This window comes from Bubalus kerabau, chromosome X (genome assembly GCF_029407905.1).
Source record: "Bubalus kerabau isolate K-KA32 ecotype Philippines breed swamp buffalo chromosome X, PCC_UOA_SB_1v2, whole genome shotgun sequence".
NCBI lineage: Eukaryota > Metazoa > Chordata > Mammalia > Artiodactyla > Bovidae > Bubalus > Bubalus kerabau.
In genome coordinates this window covers 113,293,068-113,318,718 of record NC_073647.1, presented here as the reverse complement: position 1 = coordinate 113,318,718, position 25,651 = coordinate 113,293,068, and the positions used below count along the sequence as shown (strand labels likewise).

The following is a 25,651-nucleotide window of genomic DNA, read 5'->3' as shown; positions in this document are numbered from 1 at the left end:
TTCTGGATCTTGGTTAAGTAACTCTAAGGCTGATATTTAATCCCCTCATAATGTGCTAAACTATGTGAGAAGTTAGAGGAATACTACCTCTCAATTTACAGGAAATTATACCTGTGTGGAGGCAAGTGGTTGGGGAGCTGACTCAACTTTTACACTATGACCACAAGGCTTAAGATTGCCTCTTCCTCTGTGGTAGCATGTCCAGCTTTTTCCATCTTGGTTATATTAGCTATGAACTGTCATATTTTATAACTTGGGCCTAAGAGATAAATATGAAATGTCATTACTCCTGGTTCTCCTGATGGGCACAAGAGACAAACAATAAATACCGTACTTAACATATAGGTACCTGTGAGGTATTAAAACTCCCATCACTGTTTCTACTGAACAGACACCTCAGGAACTTCAGAGGAACTATGGCATTAGAGGCAAAATCTCTATTTAGTTGTTAGGCTCTGTATATCTTCTTCAAGTGAACATTTCAGATGACAAAGCTTTAGTGACTTCACTGAAGGCCTTCTGAGTTCAGAGAAGTCATGATTGTTTCCAATAGAATTAAGACTCAGGGATTATTTTTATGATCAGATGATTAAACAACAGAATGTGGTCTATCACTTGGGCAGGGATGATGATCCTGACCTCAAGTGTGCAGGCCTTGATAGAACTAGTAGATATGTCAGGGTGAGGTGATCCCTGACAAGAGGAAAAGAAGTATGTTGGCTGGCCTGCATCAGAGAACCAACCTTGCATTCTGGGTCTGGGAATGGATTTGTATATATTACAATTTATCCAAGTATTTATCTGGTGGTGATAAAATTCCAGGACTTGAAATAGCTTTGAAAGTTTACTGAGTCAACCCAATTGTTTCTTAGTAACACCCAAAGAAATGAATCTTTCCAGTCCTAGTAAAGTTTTACTACAGACTTTTCTCCAACTTTCTTAGAAAGCTATTTAAGTACACCACACCTCTCATTAGCAATGAGTTTTGCCTTGGCTCTAATCTAAATCCTTTCTCCTGCTTTTCAAATATAATTACTCTTTTTTCATCTTTGGCTAAAATGTGAGGTTCTGGCTAAGGTATTTGAACTCTCCAGTGTCCCTGCTGGTGAAAGTGTCCTACCTCCCAGTCTAGAACAGAGGCTTGCCACTGTGCAATCTTGTCAATATTCTCCAAGCGACGTTTGCGTTCATTGATCTGCTGAGTCACATTTCTCATGACAGCCAGAGCAGCTGCCACATACCTGTAGTCACTGTGAAGACACAAAATTACAAGTTGCATGAGTTAATGTGCCATAAAACCAATGTGCTGGGTGTCAACCCTAACATCCATTCTCCTGTTCCTACTTAGCAACAGAGCCCTCATTTTCAGATGGAATCCAAGCCATGTGGAGTAAAGGAATACATTTCCAAGAGGTGATTTATGTGATCTAGTTCTGTTAAGTGATATATAAATAGAAATGTTAGGCAGAACTTTTGAGAAATCTCCTTTAAGAAAGACAGAAGGCCCTTCTTTGGTCCTTACTTCATCCTGATGCTTAGAATTTAGATGTGAAGGCTGAAGTTCTTCCAGCCATCTTGGATCATAAGGACAAGCTCCATACTCGCAAAGGATCAAGAAGGGAGCTTTACACATGGCATAGTCCAGACAACTTTACCATCTGTTCTAGCACCTATTTCTAGGGAACTCTGCCCAAAGTAACTGTAAAATAACATCCAAACCTTTCCCCCCCAGAGATAAACTCCTTGGACACAAACCAGACTTTAGTCACTGACAAGTGGTGTGGTCTTTGACAAATCACATTTACCTTCTCAGTGACATATTTTTTATCTGTAAAATGGGGGAGAATTACAGTAGAATTTGTTGAAGTTTTATTAATCCATGACAATGGTTCTACTCTTGGCTTATAGCAAATGTTAGCAGTATTATTAATACAAAGGAAACATTTCTCTAGTATAGATGTTATATGGGTTGTCTCTCAAAACCTCTAACTCAGAAGTATAATCCTAATCTCATTTTCCTGGGACTTTGGATGGCCCACTTGTTGAAGGTTATATCACCCTGCCAAGTTTTCTCTGCTTGTCTGCTCTAATTTCCAATCAAATAGCTCCTGTGAAAAGCATGTTGAAAGTGAAACCCCAGATATTTGGTGGAATTACTATAAACTGAGAAGGCAGGAGGATGAGTTAACTTTTCTCTAAGGAAAAGTTAAGCTGAACATACTTTGTGGTCACTAACCTGCTCACTGTCCCAGCACCAACTGGAAAGAAGAAAAGAGAAAGAGAAGAGCACAGCAATTGTCTTTTTCTTTCCTAATATATTGAGCTGTGGGGTGGTAGATCAAACATCAGCACAGGAGAAAGGGAGTTGTAACTGCCAGGGCAGATGCCTCCTCTTATCTGGCTTCCCTGGCTCCAGTCTTTTCTCTGCATACCTTCCAGATTATAGTCTTCAAATGTTACTACATCTTATCACCCCGAGTAACAAGATACTCACTACATATCCTAAGCAGTCCATTCTGTCTCAAGACAACTCAGTTAACATGCGCGTGTGCTCAAACACACACACACACACACCAAAAACTCTTTTATTCTGAGTCTAATGAATGTTGGCTATTACCAGTTTTTCTTATGGATCTCACATCTGACTCATACTGAACTTATAATTAACCAACACTTCTTAAATTTCTTTATAATATGCTTTCTAGAAGCTGTGTTTCTCTCAGTTGGTCCTTGAATTGTTGACTTCTTAGACCCAACCACAAAATATTATATTTGTTCCTATTGCATTACAACGTTTTACAGTTACTTGCTCCAATCTATAGCCTAACTACTGTGCTCTGTAAAACTCAAAGTTTTGCTCTGGCAAGACTATCTTAGCCTGCCATTTAGAAGCAGGGTAGGGTAATGACAGAAGGGGTAGTTGCTGTGAAGAAGCTGCTGATATAAATAAGCACCCCATTATTTAGGCTCATGTTATTCCACTCTCTGATTTGAGAGCATCAGGAAAATGCCTTAAGCCACCTTCTGGGAAGTAAAGCATAGAGTTACACTGTATATATGGTAGCCACTAGCCACATTTAATTAAAATTAAACATTTTAAAATTTAATTATTTAGTTGCACCAGCTACATTTCTCAGTTCTCAATATCCATATGCTGACAGTGTATACTATATTAAACGTTACAGATATAGAATATTTCCATCACTGTACAAAGTCTTATTGGACAGTACTGGTATGAGAATGCTCTACCTGACCCCATGTACTACTCAGCCATGAATTTATCACTGCCACTGTGCCAAACTGTCAATCAATAAATAGCTGTGGTCTAGCCTGAACCCTTCTAGAGCCCTCAGGCTTCCAGAGGGGGTCTGAGTCCAGCACCCTAGTGAGGAGACTGACTGAACCAAGATTGTCTTGTTCTAGACAGGTCAGCTAACCTCCTTCTTGCACAGAGCCTTCCTTCTTGTCAGCTTAAGCAAGGTTGGGTAGGGGGGTGAATACATGTCACCCTTCTGTAAACAAAGGTAGCATTATTCTCCACTTATCATTCTCCATCTAATCTTCTCCCTCATAAACTACTCTGACTGCCTACATTTCACACTTACCTAACTGATACCTATGTTACTAAGCCTTCAAGCTGGCAGTAGCCTCTAATTGCCTTCAAATCCAAGCTACTCTGACATGCAGTGCAGGAGCTATCACCTTGATACAGCTTCCTGAGGCCGGAAAGAAGGAACTGTCCATGGTCTGGAGATAGTGCTAGGTTCAGTGGGTCACCCCAAATGAGGACAGGGATTGATGTAGCCTGCAACTGCCTGAAACATTCTCTCAGCACGTTAGTGCCTGGGGCTGGAAGAGGAGGAGACCAGAGACAAAGGGAAAAAAGGCCTTGAGGCAGGGGTTCCACTCACAAGGTGAAAGAGTATAGGAATGGCAAATCCCAGGAAGATATTCTATCTTATTGACTCCCACTAAACCCAAAAAGGCCTTACGATTGCTTTGGCCTAAAACACTAATGTAGTTTTTTGCTGTGCTTTAAAAATGACATTTGGAGGACTTTTAAAAACACCTATGCAAATACATAATTTACATAATTAATATCAGTCCATAAGTTTGATTTTTAGAGCCTCCTGCTAGGTAGGTCCCATGGAACAGATACTCAGGAGTAGGCAGGAGATGAGCTGTGATATAAAAACATTTGAGAATCACTCTTTGAATATACTGATTTTAGAACCATTGATCTGAAAGCTGCTCCACTGAGATTTAGGTACAAGAGTGGCTGTTTCTGGTCACTTAGCACCTTGAAATATACCTGTGGGGGTCATTTAAATTCATCACATCATGAGCGGGAAGAACTAGAAAAGGCCTTCCAGATGGTGTAGTATAATGGCTCACGAATCTTCCTGGGCACTTGGAGGACTCAGTAAAAAGCTAGGCCCCCAGACCACTGTCCATACTTTGTGTCCCTGCTATGCCACAGACTTCCTCTTTGTCATTTTCTTTCTTTGGGACTCAGTCTCTCCAGCCATAGAATGAGGAAGTCTGACTAGAAGAACTTCCTTTAAGGCCCTTCCCATTTTAGGGCCATAAATGTTTTTCATTTTTATTTTTAATTTAGTGGGGTTTTTTCAGTATCCTATTAGCTCTCACAAGTCTTCTCCTTCGAAAAGTTAGGACTCAGTTTTGGTAATGGGCTATATTAAATATTTTAAGTGAGATTTATTCACCTCCAAGTTTCATGTCTGAGTACTCCCATCCCCCAGCTAGTAAACAGAATCAAGGAGAAGAGAACACAGAGTCTTCCTTTGCAAAGTCTTTCTATACCTACTTCCCTCACAGCCAATGGATCAAGGAAGACAGAGCTATCACTGGTGGTGTTACTTACACAAAGGGAGAGCCCACTGCTGCCATATTTAGTTTCAAATCTGAATCTGTCCAGGGCTTCAGAAACTCTGGAGCACATGACACATGATTTGCTAAAGAAACAATATCAACTTAAAAATGAACCTAGAGATTGACCTAGAAGCTTGACATAAAGCCAGCTGACTCCCACACATGGCCTTATGCAACTAAGTCTGGAAGTCAGCTCCAAGGAAACTAGGCAACAAAGTTAAATGAAAGTAAGATATGAGCCTGATGAGAATGAGACAAAAACTAAAGGAAATTGGGCAAAGGCCTTCTTTATTCTTGGAGTGCTCAATCAGGAAGAGAGTTGAGAGCTGGGCCAACAAACCTAAGATCAGATATTTAATATCAATCAAAAGCATGCTATAAATAGCCTGGGGGTTCTAGGTCATGAAGTAAAGGATATGTAAAACTAGCGGATGGTTTACTGTAGGCCACTCCCATTGCTGGAGATAGCTCCCAGTATGGTGGTTTAGTCCCTCAGTCATGTCTGACTCTGTGACCACCAAGCTTCTCTGATCGTGGGATTTCCTAGGCAAGAATACTAGAGTGGGTTGCCATTTCCTTCTCCGGGAAATCTTCCTGACCCAGGGATGGAACCTGTATCTCCTGCTTAGCAGGCAGATCGTTTATCACTGATCCACCTGGAAAGCCCAACTTCCAGTATATACCTTACTAATAGGGGATCAGAAGTACTATTTCCATTCAAAGAGATAAATAAAGCTCTTTCATCCTTTTGGGGTTTTCTTGAAAATACTGAAAAACTTTTGAAAAACTTCAGGGGAATTCACAAGTCTATTTCCTCCTAGTTATGCTCTGGATCTAAGGGGAGGTAGTTAGGATGAGGCAGAAGAGGGAGGAAAAGACTAAAGAAGTCCAGGAATGTAGCCTTTCAGAAGAATTCTAAGGTCAGTACAAGCTGAGTAGTCTGTTACCAGGATATATGACTCTATCAGCAGAGAATAAAAAGTTGGTTCCCTTGGCTAATTTCCCAAGGTGAGGGAGTGATAAAGAATCTACCTGCCAATGCAGGAGACACAGGGGATGCAGGTTAGCTCTCTGAGTTGGGAACATCCCCTGAAGAAGGAAATGACAACCCACTCCAGTATTCCTGCCTGGAAAATCCCATGGACAGAGGTGCCTGGTGGGCTACAGTCCATGGGGTTGCAAAGAGCTGGACATGACTGAATAGCCAAACACCTTCACTTGGCTGAATTCAGGACTAAGGACCAGGCTATAATCTTCCTGAAGACAGTGTTTTAAGTTGTACAATAATGATGCACACTGATTTTGTGTATATATTTATTTACAAATTTATAAACAACTCTTATAAACACTACCTCACTTTATACACACAAGAGTCTTGAGAAGTAAGCAAAAATATATCATTATCCCATTGTACATATAAGCTAACAGCTCAGAAAAGGCAAAAGAACATATACTGTCAATAAGGACTAGCATATAGAGGAGGTTCTCTCCTTCACTACTGCCTCCCTCAATCCCTTACCTATGGTCCTGGGCAGTATACTTGAGGAGCTCGGCCAACTGTAAGGGATACTTGCAGATCTTCTGTACTGGCGTCAAAAGGAAACCATCAATAGCAATGTCGATCATTTGCTGCAAGAGGCGACAGGCCTCAAAAAAGTGTTGGTAGCGGCTGTCCTTCATCAGTTTGGAGAGCTCCATACAGGCGTCCAGGTGATTGTTACAGTACTCAGAGTATATCCAGAATCCATCTTGCTGTGAGCAGAGGAAAGATGGAGAGAAAAGGAAATGCTACTGAGGACTCCAAAAGAAATTCTGGAGATATGGAATGACAAACCGTCTTCTTATGTAGAAATATAAAAATGAAAACAACGTCATTCTTTTCTAAACTGATTCAGAATTTAATAACAAATTATTTGGGAATTAGGCAAACTGCAAAAATTCATATATAAAAATAAATAAGTAGGAATAGCATGTAAATTCTATAAAAGAAGGCTAATGAGAGGAGACTGACTCTGAAAATAGTAAAACAAAATATCGAAATAAAATTCGGGCATTGGATCATAGAGGTAGGTCAGAGGTCTATTTCTTGTAGTGGCAGACTAAATAGTTTTATATGAAACTTAATCACTGAGAAAAGCTAGAAAATCTGGAAAAAACATAATAAATTTCTGTTTGAATGAATCACATCATCCAGAGTTTCTAATTGTCTCCAAAGAATATTCTGTAGGAAATACACCATGGAATTTTCAGGAGTAAAGAGGAGTGATGAATGCAAGTTAAACACAAATGGCTGAGGAAAACAGTGTGTGTGTGTGTGTGTGTGTGTGTGTGTACATGTAAAGAAGGGAAGAGGAGAAGGTAAGGGGAGTATATTCAAATGATATACCAAAATCAGAGGAATGTTAATATTAGATGCATCTGGGTAAATGGCATCTTTCATTTCATTGCACTTCACTTTATTGCACTTCACTGATATGTTTTTCACAAATTGAAGGTTTGGGAGAAAGACTTGGTTAAGCAAGTCTATCGGCATCATTTTTCCAATAGCTTTTGTTCACTTCATGCCTCTGTGCCACATTTTGGTATTTCTTGCAATGTTTCAAACTTCTCCACTATTATTATATTTGTTATGGTGATCTATGATCAGTGATCTTTGATGTTAATATTGTAATTGTTTGTGGATGCTACAAACCTATATAACAAGGTGAATGTAATACATAAGTGTTGTGTGTTCTGCCTACTCCACTGTTCCCCTATCTCTCTCTTCTCTGGTTTCACTATTCCCTAAGACACAACAATACTGAAGTCAAGTCAATTTATAATTCTGCAATGATCTCTAGTGTTCAAGTGACAGGAAGCATTATATGTCTCTAACTTTAAATCAAAAGCTAGAGATAATTAAACTTAGGAATGAAGGTATATCAAAAGCTGAGACAGGCTAAAAGCTATAACTCTTGCCCCAAATAGTTAGCCAAGTTGTGAATGCAAGGGAAACATTCTTGAAGGAAACTAAAAGTGCTACTCCAGTGAACACACAAATGATAAGAAAGTGAAAACAACCTTATTGCTGATATGGAGAAAGGTTAAATGGTCTGGATAGATCAAACTAACCTAACCCAGAGCAAGACTCTAACTCTCTTCAATTCTGCAAAGGCTGGAAGAGATGCGAAAGCTGCAGAGAAAAGAGTGAAGCTGAGATAACAAGATGGTGGTGGAGTAGGTGGACATGGAGTACATCTCTCTCCACAGATACATCAGGAATACAACTTCAGACACAGAAGTGCATGCAGAACACCAGCTGAGAGCAGACAGGAGTACCTGGCCAGTGGAAAAGAATATATACAATCAAGCAAAACTTGGTAAAATCGAGAAACTAGGGGGAAAAACATGAGTATTAGTAGGACTGGATCTACCCTCAGCAGGTGGGGGAACTGAAGCAGGGGTCTGATCCTCACAGTAGGGCAATTGTCTGAGTCACAGGATAAACATTTAAGGCTGAGAGTAAAACAGCTGATCTGTGGCAGCCTAAATGGAATGAATCAGACAGTCCTTGACACAGCCATACATACCCTGGACAGGGATGCAGGTCCCCTGGAAGGTGTAGCAGCTGGGAGCTGGAGTTTAGGGATTCTGGAGCAGTCCCAGTGCGAGGGCTGCTGTTGACTGCCGAGAGACACATCGAGGGGATGTGAGGGAGGAGATCATGGGGGGGAAATGTCTATGGAGGGAAGTCAGAAAGCCAGGCAGCCATGGAAGCAAGGTGATACTCCTGAGTCATGCATAGGGGGTGGGGCTATCACCATAGCATGTCTCTCCCCACATGCCAGCATCTGCAGTTGAACAATAGAGAGGGTGGCCCATCAAATGCCTCATGCACTGAACTACAGAGGAGGACCCCACCCAGGGTGCCCTTTTAAGTGCCTAATGCGCCAATCTACAAAGTAGACCCCAGTCGGGGGGGGGGGGGTCTCTCTATGTGCCTGACGTGACAAACAACAGAGAAGGACCCCAGGCAAGGGATCCCTCTAAGTGCCTGAACAGGCGGAGCTATGGAGAAAGACTGGCCAAAGAGGCCTTCTGATCACCAGCTACAAGAGGCTTGAAAAAAGACTGATAGGGCCATAACTCCTGCCACGGAGGCAGTTTGTGTACCTGAACACTTGGTGCTGCCAGGGTCCCTGCAAGCCAAGCAGCTGCACCACCTTCACACTCAACTCTCACTGGGGCAGAGATGCCACAGACAAAAAAAAAAAAAAAAAAAGTCTTGTGTTTACACACACACAGTTGCTTCGGTCCTGTCCGACTCTTTGCGACCCTGTAGACTGTGGCATGCCAGGCTTCTCTGTCAGAGATGGGGTTCTCCAGGCAAGAATACTGGAGCTTATTGGTCAATACTGGTTGCCATACACTTCTAGAACACTATATTTCCTGCTGCCCTAGCCACCAATCCTCCTGAGTACCTGGTGCTGCCAGAACACCTGTGACCCAAGCAGATGCACCACTTCCACACCTGGCCCTCACAGGGGCAAACCCAAGCCCTCCAGGGCAGTCTCAGGAGCTAAACCCCAGTGGATGAACCACGTGCAGAGGTGGAAATAAAACCGCAAGTGAAACCCAGGGGCAGTGTGGCTAAGGAAGAAGACCCAAAACATCCCCACCAGATGTACAAGTGGCAGATTAAATCCACATGATCAACTAAGCAGACTCTGTGTCTATGGAATATATTAAAGGCCATTGAGAGCTCCCACAAAAGAAAATGCACTAGCTCTGATAGCTGTGGACATTGGAGGAAAGAACACACAAGGTAGGACCAGATTAGAATCTGAGCAGCCCCCACACAGGTCCAGAGATCAGTACAGTGTTGGATGGCAACCTAGGGAGGTAAGGTGAACTGTGATTCCCAGAGCAGGAAAGGACTCTGACAGCAGAGACTCAAGAAAATCATTTATTACTCTTATTTTTTTACTTGTTCTGTAGATTCTTTTGGATTTTATTTTATTTTTTATTTTTTCTCCCCTCTGTTATAGTTGTCAATTTCATTGGCACTAAGAAACCCAATTAAGCTTTGGAGTTTTTTTTTTTTTTTTCTTTTTCCTCAGTCACATTTTTTATTGTTGTCATAAAACTCTGCCTCTACGTTGGGCATTTGCAGTTCTGTGGAGTTTTCTTCTCTTTTTTTTCCTTTTCTCTTTTTTTTTAATTTTAATTTTTTAAACCTAATATTATTTTTCTACGTTTATTCCTTTGTTTGCTTTTCCTACTGTTATTTTCCCCTTGAAATTAATCTTTAATGTATAGAAATCTTCTTCATCAACCTCTATTTAACTTTGCATATCTATTATTTTTTTCTCTCCTTTCCTCTCAACATATTTGTTAGTTTTACTTTCATTGCTTTATTCCCCAATTGGCACCTTGCTTTAGTTTTGTTTTCCAGTTCGTGCTTTAATTAGTTTTATTCTGGTAGATACAATTTTTGGTTTCTTTTGTTCACCAGGTCAATATATTGCAGTTAATTTTTGTTGGACTGTTTTGATTTTTCTTATGTGTCTATATGTATATGTGTATATTTAGTCACACTTTCTATTGTTGTTATAAACCTCTGCCTGTACATTAGGCTTTTGCAGTTGTGTGGAGTTTTCCTCTTTTTTCCCCTTTTTTCTTTCTTCTTCCATTTTTTTCTCATTTCTCTTTTTTATAATTGTAATTTTTTAAGCCTATTATATTATTTCTAAATTTATTCTTTTGTTTGCTTTTCCTACTGTTCTTTTCCCCTTGCAGATAATCTCTAATATATATAAATCTTCTTCATCTACCTCTATTTAACTTTGCATATCTATTCTTCCTTTTTTAAAAAAAATAATTTATTTATATTAATTGGAGGCTAATTACATTACAATATTGTAGTGGTTTTTGCCATACATTGACATGAATCAGCCATGGGTGTAAATGTGTTCCCCATCCTGAACCCCCCTCCCACCTCCCTCCCCATCCCATCCCTCAGGGTCATGCCAGTGCACCGGCCCTGAGCACCCTGTCTTGGGCATCAAACCTGGACTAGCGGTCTGTTTCACATATGACAATATACCTGTATCAATGCTATTCTCTCAAATCATCCCACCCTTGTCTTCTTCCACAGAATCCAAAAGACTGTTCTATACTTCTTTTTTTTTTAATTTTATTTTTAAATTTTACATAATTGGACTAGTTTTGCCAAATATCAAAATGAATCCACCACAGGTATACATGTGTTCCCCATCCTGAACCCTCCTCCCTCCTCCCTCCCCATTCCATCCCTCTGGGTCGTCCCAGTGCACCAGCCCCAAGCATCCAGTATCGTGCATCGAACCTGGACTGGCAACTCGTTTCATGCATGATATTATAGTTCTAATGAGGTGGATGAAACTGGAGCCTATTATACAGAGTGAAGTAAGCCAGAAAGAAAAACACCAATACAGTATATTAACGCATATATATGGAATTTAGAAAGATGGTAACAATAACCCTGTGTACGAGACAGCAAAAGAGACACGTATAGAACAGTCTTATGGACTCTGTGAGGGAGGGAGAGGGTGGGAAGATTTGGGAGAATGGCATTGAAACATGTTCTATACTTCTGTGTCTCTTTTGCTGTCTCACATATAGGGTCATCATTACCATCTTTCTAAATTCCATATATATGCGTTAATATACTACATTGGTGTTTTTCTTTCTGACTTACTTCACTCTGTAAAATAGGCTCCAGTTTCATCCACCTTATTAGAACTAATTCAAATGCATTCTTTTTAATGGCTGAGTAATAATCAACTATGTATATGTACCACAGCTTTCTCATCCATTCATCTGCTGATGGACATCTAGGTTGCTTCCATGTCCTGGGTATTGTAAACAGTGCAGTGATGAACATTGGGGTACACGTGTCTCTTTCAATTCTGGTTTCCTCAGTGTGTATGCCCAACAGTGGGATTGTTGGGTCGTATGGCAATTTTTTTATGGAATCCCCACACGGTTCTCCATAATGGCTGTACTGATTTGCATTCCCACCAACAGTTAAAGGGGGTTCGCTTTTCTCCACACCCTCCTCAGCATTTATTGTTTGTAGACTTTTTGATAGCAGCCATTCTGACCAGCGTGAGATGGTACCTCATTGTGGTTTTGATTTGCATTTCTCTGATAATGAGTGAAGTTGAGCATCTTTTCATGTGTCTGTTAGCCATCTGTATGTCTTCTTTGGAGAAATGTCTATTTAGTTCTTTGGCCCATTTTTTTTTGATTGGGATGTTTATTTCTCTGGAATTGAGCTGCAAGAGCCACTTGTATATTTTTAAGATTTATTCTTTGTCAGTTGTTTTACTTCCTATTATTTTCTCCCATTCTTAAAGCTGTCTTTTCACCTTGCTTATAGTTTCCTTCATTGTGCAAAAGCTTTTAAGTTTAGTTAGGTCCCATTTGTTTATTTTTGCTTTTATTTCCATTACTCTGGGAGATGGCTCATAGAGGATCTTGCTGTGATTTATGTCAGAGAGTGTTTTGCCTATGTTTTCCTCTAGGAGTTTTATAGTTTCTGGTCTTACATTGAGATCTTTAATTCATTTTGAGTTTATTTTTGTGTATGGTGTTAGAAAGTGTTCTGGTTTCATTCTTTTACAAGTGATTGACCAGTTTTCCCAGCACCACTTGTTAAAGAGATTGTCTTTTTCTCCATTGTATATTCTTGCCTCCTTTGTCAAATATAACGTGTCCATAGGTGCATGGATTTATCTCTGGGCTTTCTATTTTGTACCACTGATTTATATTTCTGTCTCTGTGCCAGTACCATACCATTTTGATGACAGTAGCTTTGTGTATAGTCTGATGTCAGGCAGGTTGATTCCTCCAGTTCCATTCTTCTTTCTCAAGATTGCTTTGGCTATTTGAGGTTTTTTGTATTTCCATACAAATTGTGAAATTATTTGTTCTAGTTCTCTGAAAAATACCACTGGTAGCTTGATGGGGATCGTATTGAATCTATAGATTGCTTTGGGTGGTATACTCATTTTCACTATATTGATTCTTCCGATCCATGAACATGGTATATTTCTCTATTTGTATCATCTTTGATTTCTTTCATCAGTGTTTTATAGGTTTCTATATATAGGTCTTTTGTTTCTTTAGGTAGGTTTATTCCTAAGTATTTTATTCTTTTTGTTGCAATGGTGAATGGAATTGTTTCTTTAATTTCTCTTTTCTCATTGTTAGTATATAGGAATGGTATGGATTTCTCTGTGTTAATTTTATATCCTGCACATTTACTATATTCATTGATTAGCTCTAGTAATTTTCTGGTGGTGTCTTTAGGGTTTTCAATGTAGAGGATCATGTCATCTGCAAACAGTGAGAGTTTTACTTCTTCTTTTCCTGTCTAGAGAAGATCCTTTAGCATTTGTTGGAGAGCTGGTTTGGTGGTGCTGAATTCCCTCAGCTTTTGCTTATCTGTAAAGCTTTTGATCTCTCCTTCATATTTGAATGAGATCCTTGCTGGGTACAGTAATCTGGGCTGTAGGTTTTTTTCTTTCATCACTTTAAGTATGTCTTGCATTCCCTTCTGGCCTGAAGAGTTTGTATTGAAAGATCAATTGTTATCCTTATGGGAATCCTCTTGTGTGTTATTTGTTGTTTTTCCCTTGCTGCTTTTAATATTTGTTCTTTGTGTTTGATCTTTGTTAATTTGATTAATATGTGTCTTCGGGGTTTCACCTTGGGTTTATCCTGTTTGGGATTCTCTGGGTTTCTTGGACTTGGGTGGCTATTTCCTTCCCCATTTTAGGGAAGTTTTCAACTATTATCTCGTCAAATATTTTCTCATGGACTTTCTTTTTGTCTTCTTCTGGGACTCATATGATTCAAATGTTGGGGCATTTGACATTGTCCCAGAGGTCTCTTAGGTTGTCCTCATTTCTTTTAATTCTTCCCCCCCCCCACTTCATTTATTTCCATCATTGTATCTTCCACCTCACTTATCCTATCTTCTGCCTCAGTTATTCTACTGTTGGTTCCCTAGAGATTGTTTTTGATCTCAGTTATTGCATTATTCATTATTGATTGACTCTTTTTTATTTTTTCTAGGTCCTTGGTAAACATTTTTTGCATCTTCTCAATCCTTGCATCCAGACTATTTATCTGTAACTCCATTTTGTGTTCAAGATTTTGTATCATTTTTACTATCATTATTGTGAACTCTTTTTCAGTAGACTCCCTATCTCCTTCTCTTTTGTTTGGTGCGGTGGGCATTTATCATGTTCCTTTACCTGCTGAATATTTCTCTGCCTTTTCATCTTGTTTAGACTGCTGTGTTTGGGGTGGCCCTTGTGTATGCTGCAAGTTTGTGGTTCCTCTTTGTTGTAGAGGTTCCTCCCTGTGGGTGGGGTTGGACAAGTGGCTTGTCAAGGTTTCCTGGTTAGGGAAGCTTGAGTCGGTGTTCTGGTGTGTGGAGCTGTATCTCTTCTCTCTGTAGTGCAATTAAGTGTCCAGTAGTGAATTTTGAAGTCTATGTGTTTGGTGTGACTTTGGACAGCTTGTATATTAATCCTCAGGGCTATATTCTTGTGTTGCTGGAGAATTAGTGTGGTATGTCTTGTTCTGGAATTTGTTCACGCTTGGGTGGACTTTGGTTTCAGTTCGGGTATGGAGGCTTTTGGATGACCTCTTTTTGCTTAATGTTCCCTGGAGCCAGGAGGTTTTTGGTGTTCTCAAGTTTTGGATTTAAGCTTCCTGCCTCTGTCTTATTCTTACAGAAGCCTCAAGACTTCTCCATCTATACTGCACTGATGGTAAAACATCTAGGTTAATGGAAAAAAGATTCTCCACACTGGGGGACACCCACAGAGGTTTACAGAGTTACATGGAGAACAGAAGAGGGAGGAAGGTGATAAAGGTGACCAGGAGGAGAAGAGGGCAAGTCAAAAGGAGAGAGACAGATCTAGCCAGTAATCAGTTCCCTAACTGTTCTCCACAGCCTGGAATACTGAAAGAGATTCACAGAATTGGGTAGAGAAGAGAAAGGGGAGGGAGGAGATAGAGGTGACCTGGGGGAGAAAAAAGAGAGTCAAAAGGGGGAGAGGGCAATCAAGTCAGTAATCACACTCCTAAGTAAAAATGGGTACTGAAGATTGGATTCTTAAAGGTACAAAATTGATAACAAATACAAAAGCCAAAGATTAAAAATCTAGAGTAGACATTAGACTCTCAAAAATACAATATTAAAAAAAAAATCTCAAAAATTATTAAAAATATATATGAAATTTGCTTTAAAAATAAGGTCTTTTTTTGCAAGATAATAGTAGATTTTAACTATGAAAATTAAAGGAGTAATAAAGGACTTAAAATGAAAAAATTAAAAAATGATAATAGTAAAATATATCTAGGAATTTTTCTGGAGCTGTTGTGGGCAGTGTGGGGTCAGTTCAGTTTCAGATAGTTCCTTGCTCCAGCTTATACTTCTTCTCAAGGTCTATAGGCCCCTTCCAATGTAGTCTGTGCTAACTACAGGGTTTTAATCTGTTGCAATTATCACTTCCAAAGTGGTTCCCTCTGTTTATTTTGGCTTCTTCTGTTTGCAACTCTCTTCAGTGTCTACTTTCTGCCCTGACACAGGGGGCGAACGTGGTCACTTATTTAGGCTTACTTGTTCAGTTGTGCTGTAGGGAGGGAGGAACAATGAAAACAAATATCACTGGTGTGTATGGGGAGTGCTTTCAGTGTCTGGGCCACAGTGGGTTTGAGCCCACTCACAGTGTGTGTGCTTTCCTGGTCTACACTGCTCAGGTCCAGGTTGCTCTGCAGTGGAACTGTCAAAAGCAGGCCCTGGGTTGTGTGCACTTCCAAGGTCTAAGCCGCTCAGGTTCAGGTTCTGTGGTACTCCACAAAGGCACAGAATCGGTTGGGCCTGTGTTTTGTGCCCTTCCCAGGTCAGAGCAGCTCAGGCAACCAGTTGTTTGGTGAGCGCACTCTCCCCAGGAGTGTGGTGCGTCTTATCGCCTCCCCAGTCCCAGCCCCTCGGTTTCCTGGGTGCACAGTGGGAGAGCCTTCTCAGGTGTGCTGTGTATCTCTTCTGGGGAGCTTATCTCTGACTGCAACCCTCCTGGCAAATGGCAACCATCCAGGATCCCAGGAAGACTTTGTTACCAACTGCTAGCCTGCTTGCAGATTGGTAGAGGATGCCGTCTATGGGGCCGAGATTGCCCCTTTCCAGCTCTGGCTGTCACTGGCCTGCCTCTCTGCTTCTGGCAGGGGATGGGCCAGTCCACAGGCGGCTAGCTCTCCTCTGGTATTCGTTCAGTCCTTTATTCTGTGAGTAGGTCCAGCAGTGCTTTAGGTTAGAGCTTTTCATGGGAAAGTTATCTCTCTCTCTCTCTTGCTCTCGCTCTCGCTATCTCTCTCTATCTCACAGTTTGGGTTGCTATCTCACCTTAGCTCCCTTAGATTATCCTCAGGGCATTCAGGCCAGGTCCTTACCCTAAGCAATGCAGCCCACACCTCCCTGTTCAGTCCCCGCTTGCTGGTGGCAAATGCACTGGTCTGGGCTACTTCTCTGCTGGAAGTTGCAGTTAGGCGCATAATCTGTGGGTTTTATTTATTTTTTCCTCCCAGTTATGTTGCCCTCTGAGATTCCAAAACTCCCCATAGACCCACTGGTGAGAGGGTTTCCTGGTGTTTGGAAACTTCTACTCTTTCATGACTCCCTCCTCAGGATGGGTCTCCATCCCTAACTCTTTTGTCTCTCTTTTTATCTTTTATATTTTGTCCTACCTCCTTTTGAAGATAATGGGCTGCATTTCTGGATGCCTGGTGTCCTCTGCCAGTGTTCAGAAGTTATTTTGTGGAATTTGTTCAGTGTTCAAATGATCTTTCGATGAATTTGTGGGGGAGAAAGTTGTCTCCCCATCCTATTCCTCCCCCATCTTAGGACCGCCCCCCCTTTTTCTTTCTTTCCTTTCCTCTCAACATATTTGTTAGTTTTATTTTCATTGCTTTATTCCCCACCTGGCACCTTGCATTAGTTTTGTTTACCAGTTTGTGCTTAAGTTAGTTTTATTCTTAACTGGTAAATATAATTTTTGATTTCCTTTGTTCTCTGGATCAATCTACTGTACTTTATTTTTGTTGGACTATTTTCACTTTGCTCATGGGTGTATATGTATATGTATATATTCCATTATTTGAATTACTACGTACCTGATTTTGTAACTGCCATTTGTCTGGGGTTCATCTTTAGTTTCTTGTCTTTGGATATTTGTTTTACTCTCACTTAATGGCATAATAAACCACTTGTGGAGTCTTCATTTCTGACGAGAGATCAAACCCTGAGACTTTGGAGTGGGAGCATTGACTCCAAGACCCTAGAGTACCAGAGAACTAACCCTGCTGCTGCTGCTGCTAAGTTGCTTCAGTCGTGGCCGACTCTGTGTGACCCCATAGACGGAAGCCCACCAGTCTCCCCTGTCCGTGGGATTCTCCAGGCAAGACCACTAACCCTAGGAATATCAAATAGTGAGAACTCCCACAAAGGAAACCACTTGACTATATCACCTGGCATCACTCAACTACCAGTAGCACCTTTGCAGGACGCCTGGTCTAAACAGCAAACAAAATAAAAATACAAACCAAATCATCAGCATACAGGAGTACCACCTCACTCAGCCTTGCCCAGAAGAGGAAAAACAAACAAACAAACAAAAACTGAGCACAAATATCACCCTATAGAAAGCTCACACAAAGCAATGGACCAACCTTAGGAGGGCAGAAACCAAAAGAAAGAAAGAATTCAACCTTCTTCAAGGAAAGAATTCAACTTTCCTTGAAGCCTGGGAAAAGGAGACCCCAAACACAATAACTTAAAAAAAAAAAAGAAAGAAAGAAAAGGCAGAGAAATACTGCATAAATGAAATAACAAATTAGAAGTGCAGAAGTCCAAATAAATGAAGAGGAAATATGAAAATTACCTGAAAAATAATTCAAAACAATGATAGTAAAGATGATCAAAAACCTTGAAAACAAAATGGAGAAAATGCAAGAATCAATTAACAAAGACCTAGAGGAATTAAAGAATAAACATACAGAGACAAACAACACAATTACTGAAATTAGAAATACTCTAGAAGGAACCAGTAGAAGAATACCTGATTCAGAATAATGAATCAGTGAGCTGGAAGATAAAACGGTGAAAATAACTTCTGAAGAGCAGAATAAAGTAAAAAGAATGAAAAGAGCTGAGGACAGTCTCAGAAAGCTATGGGACCATATCAAATGAGCAACATTTGAACTACAGGGGTCCCAGAAGAATAAGAAGAGAAAAAGAAAGGGTATGAGAAAACTTCTGAAGAGATTATAGTTGAAAATTTCCCCAACATGGAAAAGGAAATAGCCAATTAAATCTAACAGGCACAAAGAGTCCCATACAGGATAAACCCAAGGAGAAACATGCCAGGACACATACTAATCAAACTAACAAAGATGAAACACAAAGAAAGAATATTAAAAGCAGCAAGGGAGAAGCAACAAGTAACAAACAAGGGAAACCCCATATGCTTAACAGCTGATCTTTCAGCAGAATCTCTGCAGGCCAGAAGGGAATGGCAGGATATACTTAAAGGACTGAAAGGGAAAAATCCACAACCAAGATTACTGTACCCAACAAGGATCTCATTCAAAATTGATGGAGAAATCAAAAGCTTTTCAGACAAGCAAAAGTTAAGAGAATTCAGTACCAGCAAACAGCTTTACAACAAATGTTAAATGGACTTATATAGTGAAGAAACACAACAAAAGAAAAAAGATCTAAAAAATCAACCACAAATGATTAGAAAATGGCAATAGGGACAAATATATCTATAATTACTTTAAAAGTAAATGGATTAAATGCTCCAACCAAAAGACACAGACTGGCTGAATGGATACAAAACCAAGACCCATATATATGCTGTCTACAAGAAATCCACTTCAGACCTCAAGACACATATAGACTGAAAGTGAGAGGATGGGAAAATATATTCCATGCAAATGGGAAGCAAAAGAAAGCTGGAATAGCAATCCTCATATCAGACAAAATAGACCTTAAAATAAAGGAGATTACAAGAGATAAGGAAGGCTATTAGACAACGACCAAGGGATCAGTCCAAGAGGAAGACATAACAATTGTAAATATCTATGCACCCAACATAGGAGCACCACAATACATAAGACAAACACTAACAGACATAAAAGGAGAAATTGACAGTAACACAATAATAGGAGGAGACTTTAACAACCTACTCACACCAATGGACAGATCATCAAAACAGAAAATTAATAAGAAAACACAACTCCTAAATGATACATTAGATGAGATGGATCTCATTGGTATCTTCAGGACATTCCATCCAAATGAAGAAGAATATACCTTCTTCTCAACTGCACATGGAACATTCTCCAGGATAGACTATATCTTGGTTCACAAATCAAACCTCAATCTGCTAAGTGTCCTGGAACCAAATCCCTGCAATACTGAGGGACAGCTGTATAAAAAAACCAATTGTATTTCTATATCATCACAACAAACTACAAGAAATTGAAATAAAAATGCAAATTATAAAGTAGCAAAAAATTAATTACTTGGAAATAAATTTTTATAAATAAGATCAAGAACTATACAAATGAAAACTATAAACAATAAGATCAGTCGCCCAGTCATGTCCGACTCTTTGCGACCCCATGAATCGCAGCATGCCAGGCCTCCTTGTTCATCACCGACTCCCGGAGTTCACTGAGACTCACGTCCATTGAGTCGGTGATGCCATCCAGCCATCTCATCCTCTGTCGTCCCCTTCTCCTCTTGCTCCCAATTCCTCCCAGCATCAGTCTTTTCCAATGAGTCAACTCTTCGCATGAGGTGGCCAAAGTACTGGAGTTTCAGCTTTAGCATCATTCCTTCCAAAGAAATCCCAGGGCTGATCTCCTTTAGAATGGACTGGTTGGATCTCCTTGCAGTCCAAGGGACTCTCAAGAGTCTTCTCCAACACCACAGTTCAAAAGCATCAATTCTTCGGCGCTCAGTCTTCTTCACAGTCCAACTCTCACATCCATACATGACCACAGGAAAAACCATAGCCTTGACTAGACGAACCTTTGTTGGCAAAGTAATGTCTGTGCTTTTGAATATGCCATGTAGGTTGGTCATAACTTTCCTTCCGAGGAGTAAGCGTCTTTTAATTTCATGGCTGCAGTCACCATCTGCAGTGATTTTGGAGCCCCCAAAAATGAAGTCTGAAACTGTTTCCACTGTTTCCCCATCTATTTCCCATGAAGTGATGGGACCGGATGCCATGATCTTCGTTTTCTGAATGTTGAGCTTTAAGCCAACTTTTTCACTCTCCTCTTTCACTTTCATCAAGAGGCTTTTGAGTTCCTCTTCACTTTCTGCCATAAGGGTGGTGTCATCTGCATATCTGAGGTTATTGATATTTCTCCTGGCAATCTTGATTCCAGCTTGTGTTTCTTCCAGTCCAGCGTTTCTCATGATGTACTCTGCATAGAAGTTAAATAAGCAGGGTGACTAGATACAGCCTTGACATACTCCTTTTCCTATTTGGAACCAGTCTGTTGTTCCATGTCCAGTTCTAACTGTTGCTTCCTGACCTGCATACAGATTTCTAAGAGGCAGATCAGGTGGTCTGGCATTCCCATCTTTCAGAATTTTCCACAGTTTATTGTGATCCACACAGTCAAAGGCCTTGGCATAGTCAATAAAGCAGAAATAGATGTTTTTTTGGAACTCTCTTGCTTTTTCCATGATGCAGCAGATGTTGGCAATTTGATCTCTGGTTCCTCTGCCTTTTCTAAAACCAGCTTGAACATCAGGAAGTTCATGGTTCACATATTGCTGAAGCCTGGCCTGGAGAATTTTGAGCATTACTTTACTAGTGTGTGAGATGAGTGCAATTGTGCGGTAGTTTGAGCGTTCTTTGGCATTTCCTTTCTTTGGGATTGGAATGAAAACTGACCTTTTCCAGTCCTGTGGCCACTGCTGAGTTTTCCAAATTTGCTGGCATATTGAGTGCAGCACTTTCACAGCATCATCTTTCAGGATTTGGAATAGCTCAACTGGAATTCTATCACCTCCACTAGCTTTCTTCGTAGTGATGCTTCCTAAGGCCCACTTGACTTCACATTTCAGGATGTCTGGCTCTAGGTCAGTGATCACACCATCGTGATTATCTGGGTCATGAAGATCTTTTTTGTACAGTTCTTCTGTGTATTCTTGCCACCTCTTCTTAATATCTTCTGCTTCTGTTAGGTCCATACCATTTCTGTCCTTTATCAAGCCCATCTTTGCATGAAATATTCCTTTGGTATCTCTGATTTTCTTGAAGAGATCTCTAGTCTTTCCCATTCTGTTGTTTTCCTCTATTTCTTTGCATTGATCGCTGAGGAAGGCTTGCTTATCTCTTCTTGCTATTCTTTGGAACTCTGCATTCAGATGCTTCTATCTTTCCTTTTCTCCTTTGCTTTTCGCTTCTCTTCTTTTCACAGCTATTTGTAAGGCCTCCCCAGACAGCCATTTTGCTTTTTTGCATTTCTTTTCCATGGAGATGGTCTTGATCCCTGTCTCCTGTACAATGTCACGAACCTCATTCCATAGTTCATCAGACACTCTATCTATCAGATCTAGGCCCTTAAATCTATTTCTCACTTCCACTGTATAATCATAAGGGATTTGATTTAGGTCATACCTGAATGGTCTAGTGGTTTTCCCTACTTTCTTCAATTTCAGTCTGAATTTGGCAATAAGGAGTTCATGGTCTGAGCCACAGTCAGCTCCTGGTCTTGTTTTTGCTGACTGTATAGAGCTTCTCCATCTTTGGCTGCAAAGAATATAATCAATCTGATTTTGGTGTTGACCATCTAGTGATGTCCACGTGTAGCGTCTTCTCTTGTGTTGTTGGAAGAGGGTGTTTGTTCTAATCAAATTGCTAGAAGAGTTCTTTTTGGTTGGCATGTTTTTGGTAGAAATAAGCAAGCTGATTCTTTTCCCCCTAGTTTTATCCAGAAATAACTGATATACATCACTGTATAAGTTTAAGGTGTACAGCAAAATGGCTTGCTTTACATATATTGTGAAATGATAATCACAATGTTTATTTAACTTCCCTCATCTCATATAGATATAATAAAAAGAACACAATTCTTGTTGTGATAAGATAAACATATATATATATAGAAATACCTAGAGGGGTGTGATGGGGAGGGAGATGGGAGGGAGGTTCAAATGGGAAGGAATATATGGATTTTCCCTGGTGGCTCAGATGGTAAAGCATCTGCCTACAATGCGGGAGACCTGGCTTCAATCCCTGGGTCGGGAAGATCTCCTGGAGAAGGAAATGGCAACCCACTCCAGTATTCTTGCCTGGAAAATCCCATGGACGGAGGAACCTGGTTAGGCTACAGTCCATGGGTTGCAAAAGTCAGACATGACTGAGACACTTCACTCATTCACATGGCTGATTCATGTTGAATTTTGACAGAAAACAGCAAACTTCTGTAGCAATTATCCTTCAATAAAAAATAAATCAAAAAATCATCTAAAATAAAATTATTTTGAAAAAAAGTGAATACAAAGGAGTTTACCTGCTTTCAAGACCTGCTATGAAGCTAGATTATTCAAGATGCTGTGAGAAAAAAGCTGTAGCTATGTATGGTGATGGATGTTAACTAGATTTATTGTGGCAATCATTTCATAACATAGAAATATTAAATTATTATTCTGTACACCTGAAACTAATATAATGCTATATGAGAATTATATCTCAATTAAAACAACAAGAAAACATAGTGTGGCATTACTATATAAATAGTCACATAGATCCCTGGAACAGAATAGTCTTCTTAAAGATAGAACTACACATATATGATCAACTGATTTCTGACAAAGATGCCAGATAATTCAATGGGGAAATTAACAAGCTTTCTCAACAAAAGTGCTGGAATGGCTGAATATCCATATGGAAACAAATTAACAAATTTACCTTGATCCTTTTGTCACATTGTATATTAAAAGTTACCTCAAAAATTATCATAGACCTAAATATAAATATTAAAGCTACATAATATCTATAAGAAAACAGGATAAGAACTTCGTGACTTTGTATTAGGCAAAGATTTTTTAAATAAGAAGCAGAAAACATGAACCATGAAAAAATGATTAACTGAATTGACAAAATTAAAGTTTTATGCCTTTTCAAAGACAACGCTAAGAAGATGAAAAACTAAGCCAAAGACTGAGAAAACCTTTGAAAATCACATATATGACCAAGGACTTGCAAACAGAATAAGAAATAACTCTTGAAACTAAATAATATGAAAACAGACAACTCACTTAGTATACAAGGGCAAAAGACAAGGATGCTTCATCAGAGATTTTATACAGATGGTAAATAAGAACATTTAAAAATGCTCAATATCATTAGCAAATGTAAAAATAAACTACAATAAAATGCCACTACATACATATTAGAATGGCTAAAATTAAAAATACTGATAATATCAAGTGCTGACAACCATGCAGAACAACTACAACTCTTATAGATTAGAGTGAGAATGCAAAATGATATATAGCAACTTTGGAAAACAGTTTGGCAGTATCTTATAAAATTAAATAAGCACCTACAATGCAACCCAGTAATTCCAAACATGGAAGTAACCTAGTAAACAACCCAGATGTCCTGGAATGAACTAGTGAATGAGTGGTATATCCACACAAGAGAATATCACTAAACAATAAAAAAAAAAAACAACTACTAATACATGCATGAATACGGATGGATATCAAAGAAATTAAGTTAAAGAAATACAACATAAAATATCATTATGGTATGATTCCATTTATATGAAATTCTAGAAAAAGCAAAATTATAGTAACAGAAAGCAGATCAGTGTTTGCCAAGAGCCAGAGTGGAAGCAAAGTTTGATAACAAAGGAAAAACATTAGAACCTGATGAAATGATAGAAATGTTCCATAATCTTGATTATGGTGGTAGATGGTGATTGCAGCCATGAAATTAAAAGACGCTTACTCCTTGAAAGTTGTGACTAACCTAGATAGCATATTCAAAAGCAGAAATATTACTTTGCCAACAAAGGTTTGTCTAGTCAAGGCTATGGTTTTCCAGTAGTCATGTATGGATGTGAGGGTTGGACTGTGAAGAAAGCTGAGTGCCGAAGAATTGATGCTTTGAACTGTGTTGTTGCAGAAGACTCTTGAGAGTCCCTTGGACTGCAAGGAGATCCAACAAGTCCATTCTAAAGAAGATCAGTCCTGGGATTTATTTGGAAGGAATGATGCTAAAGCTGAAACTCCAGTACTTTGGCCACCTCATGCGAAGAGTTGACTCATTAGAAAAGACTCTGATGCTGGGAGGGATTGGGGGCAGGAGGAGAAGGGGACGACAGAGGATGAGATGGCTGGATGGCATCACCGACTCGATGGACGTGAGTTTGAGTGAACTCCGGGAGTTGGTGATGGACAGGGAGGCCTGGCGTGCTGCGATTCATGGGGTTGCAAAGAGTCGGACATGACTGAGCGACTGAACTGAACTGAACTGACACAACTACATGCATTTGTTAAAACCCATCGAATTAAACATTTGGTGAATCTTATTGCTTGTAAATTATACCTAAACAAAGATGATAAAAAATGAAATCCTAAAAGAAAAGAAACCTTAGAACTGTAAAGAGAAAACAGTCTAATACTTTTAAAAACGTGAATTAATACATAAAGAAGGATCAGTTAAGTTCAGTTCAGTCTCTCAGTCATGTCCAACTCTTTGCGACCCAATGGACTGCAGCATTAAATGGACTGCAGCATTATTATGGACTGCAATCCCATGAACTGCAGCATTATTAAAGAAGGATAATACACCATGATTAGCTAGCATTTATTCCAGCAATGCAATGCTCATTTAAGATATGAAAATTATTTAATCTAAATCACCATGTTAACATTACAGGGTAAAATAGATTTCAATAGATTAGTGGTTCATTTGAAAACATCTGGAGACATTTTCAGTTGTCACAACTGGAAGCATTGCTACTGACCTCCAGTAGATAGAAAATGCTTAATAGGTATTCTGTTAAGCACTCTACAAGGCACAGGGTAGAGTCTCATTGAGAGTCAGTATTCCACATTCTACTTTCCCAACTCAATATTATATTTATGATATTCACACACATTGCTATTGGGTACACACATCTAGTCTTGTTATTTCTTACTACATATTAACCCAGAGTTAGCATTCCCCATATGTTTCACATCCATGCCCTGGTGATAAATACCTAAGCTGCATCTAACTGCACTCAATGACACATAACACTGCCATGTTATCAACAGCCTTGTAAAGGTTCCCTTTCTCATGGACCTCTGAGAATTTCTCTGGGATATATTCTCACAAATGAAACCAGTAAGTCGTAAACATGCTTAACTTTGATAAATACTACCCAGGTGTTTTATGGAATGACTGAATCAGTTTAAAGCTGTAAAAAAAAAGAAAAAAAAAAGGACAACTTATCAGGCCTGAGACTGCTATCCCTAAAAAGGCCTACTTGAAAGGTTGGCCCTTGGCTGGCATCTTGGAATTTGGATCTCAAGAGGGTTTTCACCATTCCCTGACAAGAATGGCTCACTCTGCCTAAACTATTTGTATGAACATTGTGGTTTATGCTGAAGACCTGCTTTCCTTCTGTGAGTCTGGAA

The 25,651-nt window shown here is 39.6% G+C and overlaps 1 protein-coding gene across 13 annotated transcripts in view; it reads right to left on the bottom strand.

The window, feature by feature from the left end:
• ARHGEF9 (Cdc42 guanine nucleotide exchange factor 9) overlaps window positions 1-25,651 on the bottom strand; it is a 547,099-nt gene that overhangs the window by 62,396 nt on the left and 459,052 nt on the right. For all 13 annotated transcript variants that reach the window (XM_055564524.1, XM_055564523.1, XM_055564525.1 and 10 more), the window contains 2 exons: window positions 6,413-6,645; window positions 1,121-1,250 (listed from right to left, as the gene is read on the bottom strand). In XM_055564524.1, coding sequence (XP_055420499.1) covers window positions 1,121-1,250; window positions 6,413-6,645 — 363 coding nt within the window. The remainder of the gene's footprint in view (window positions 1-1,120; window positions 1,251-6,412; window positions 6,646-25,651) is intronic.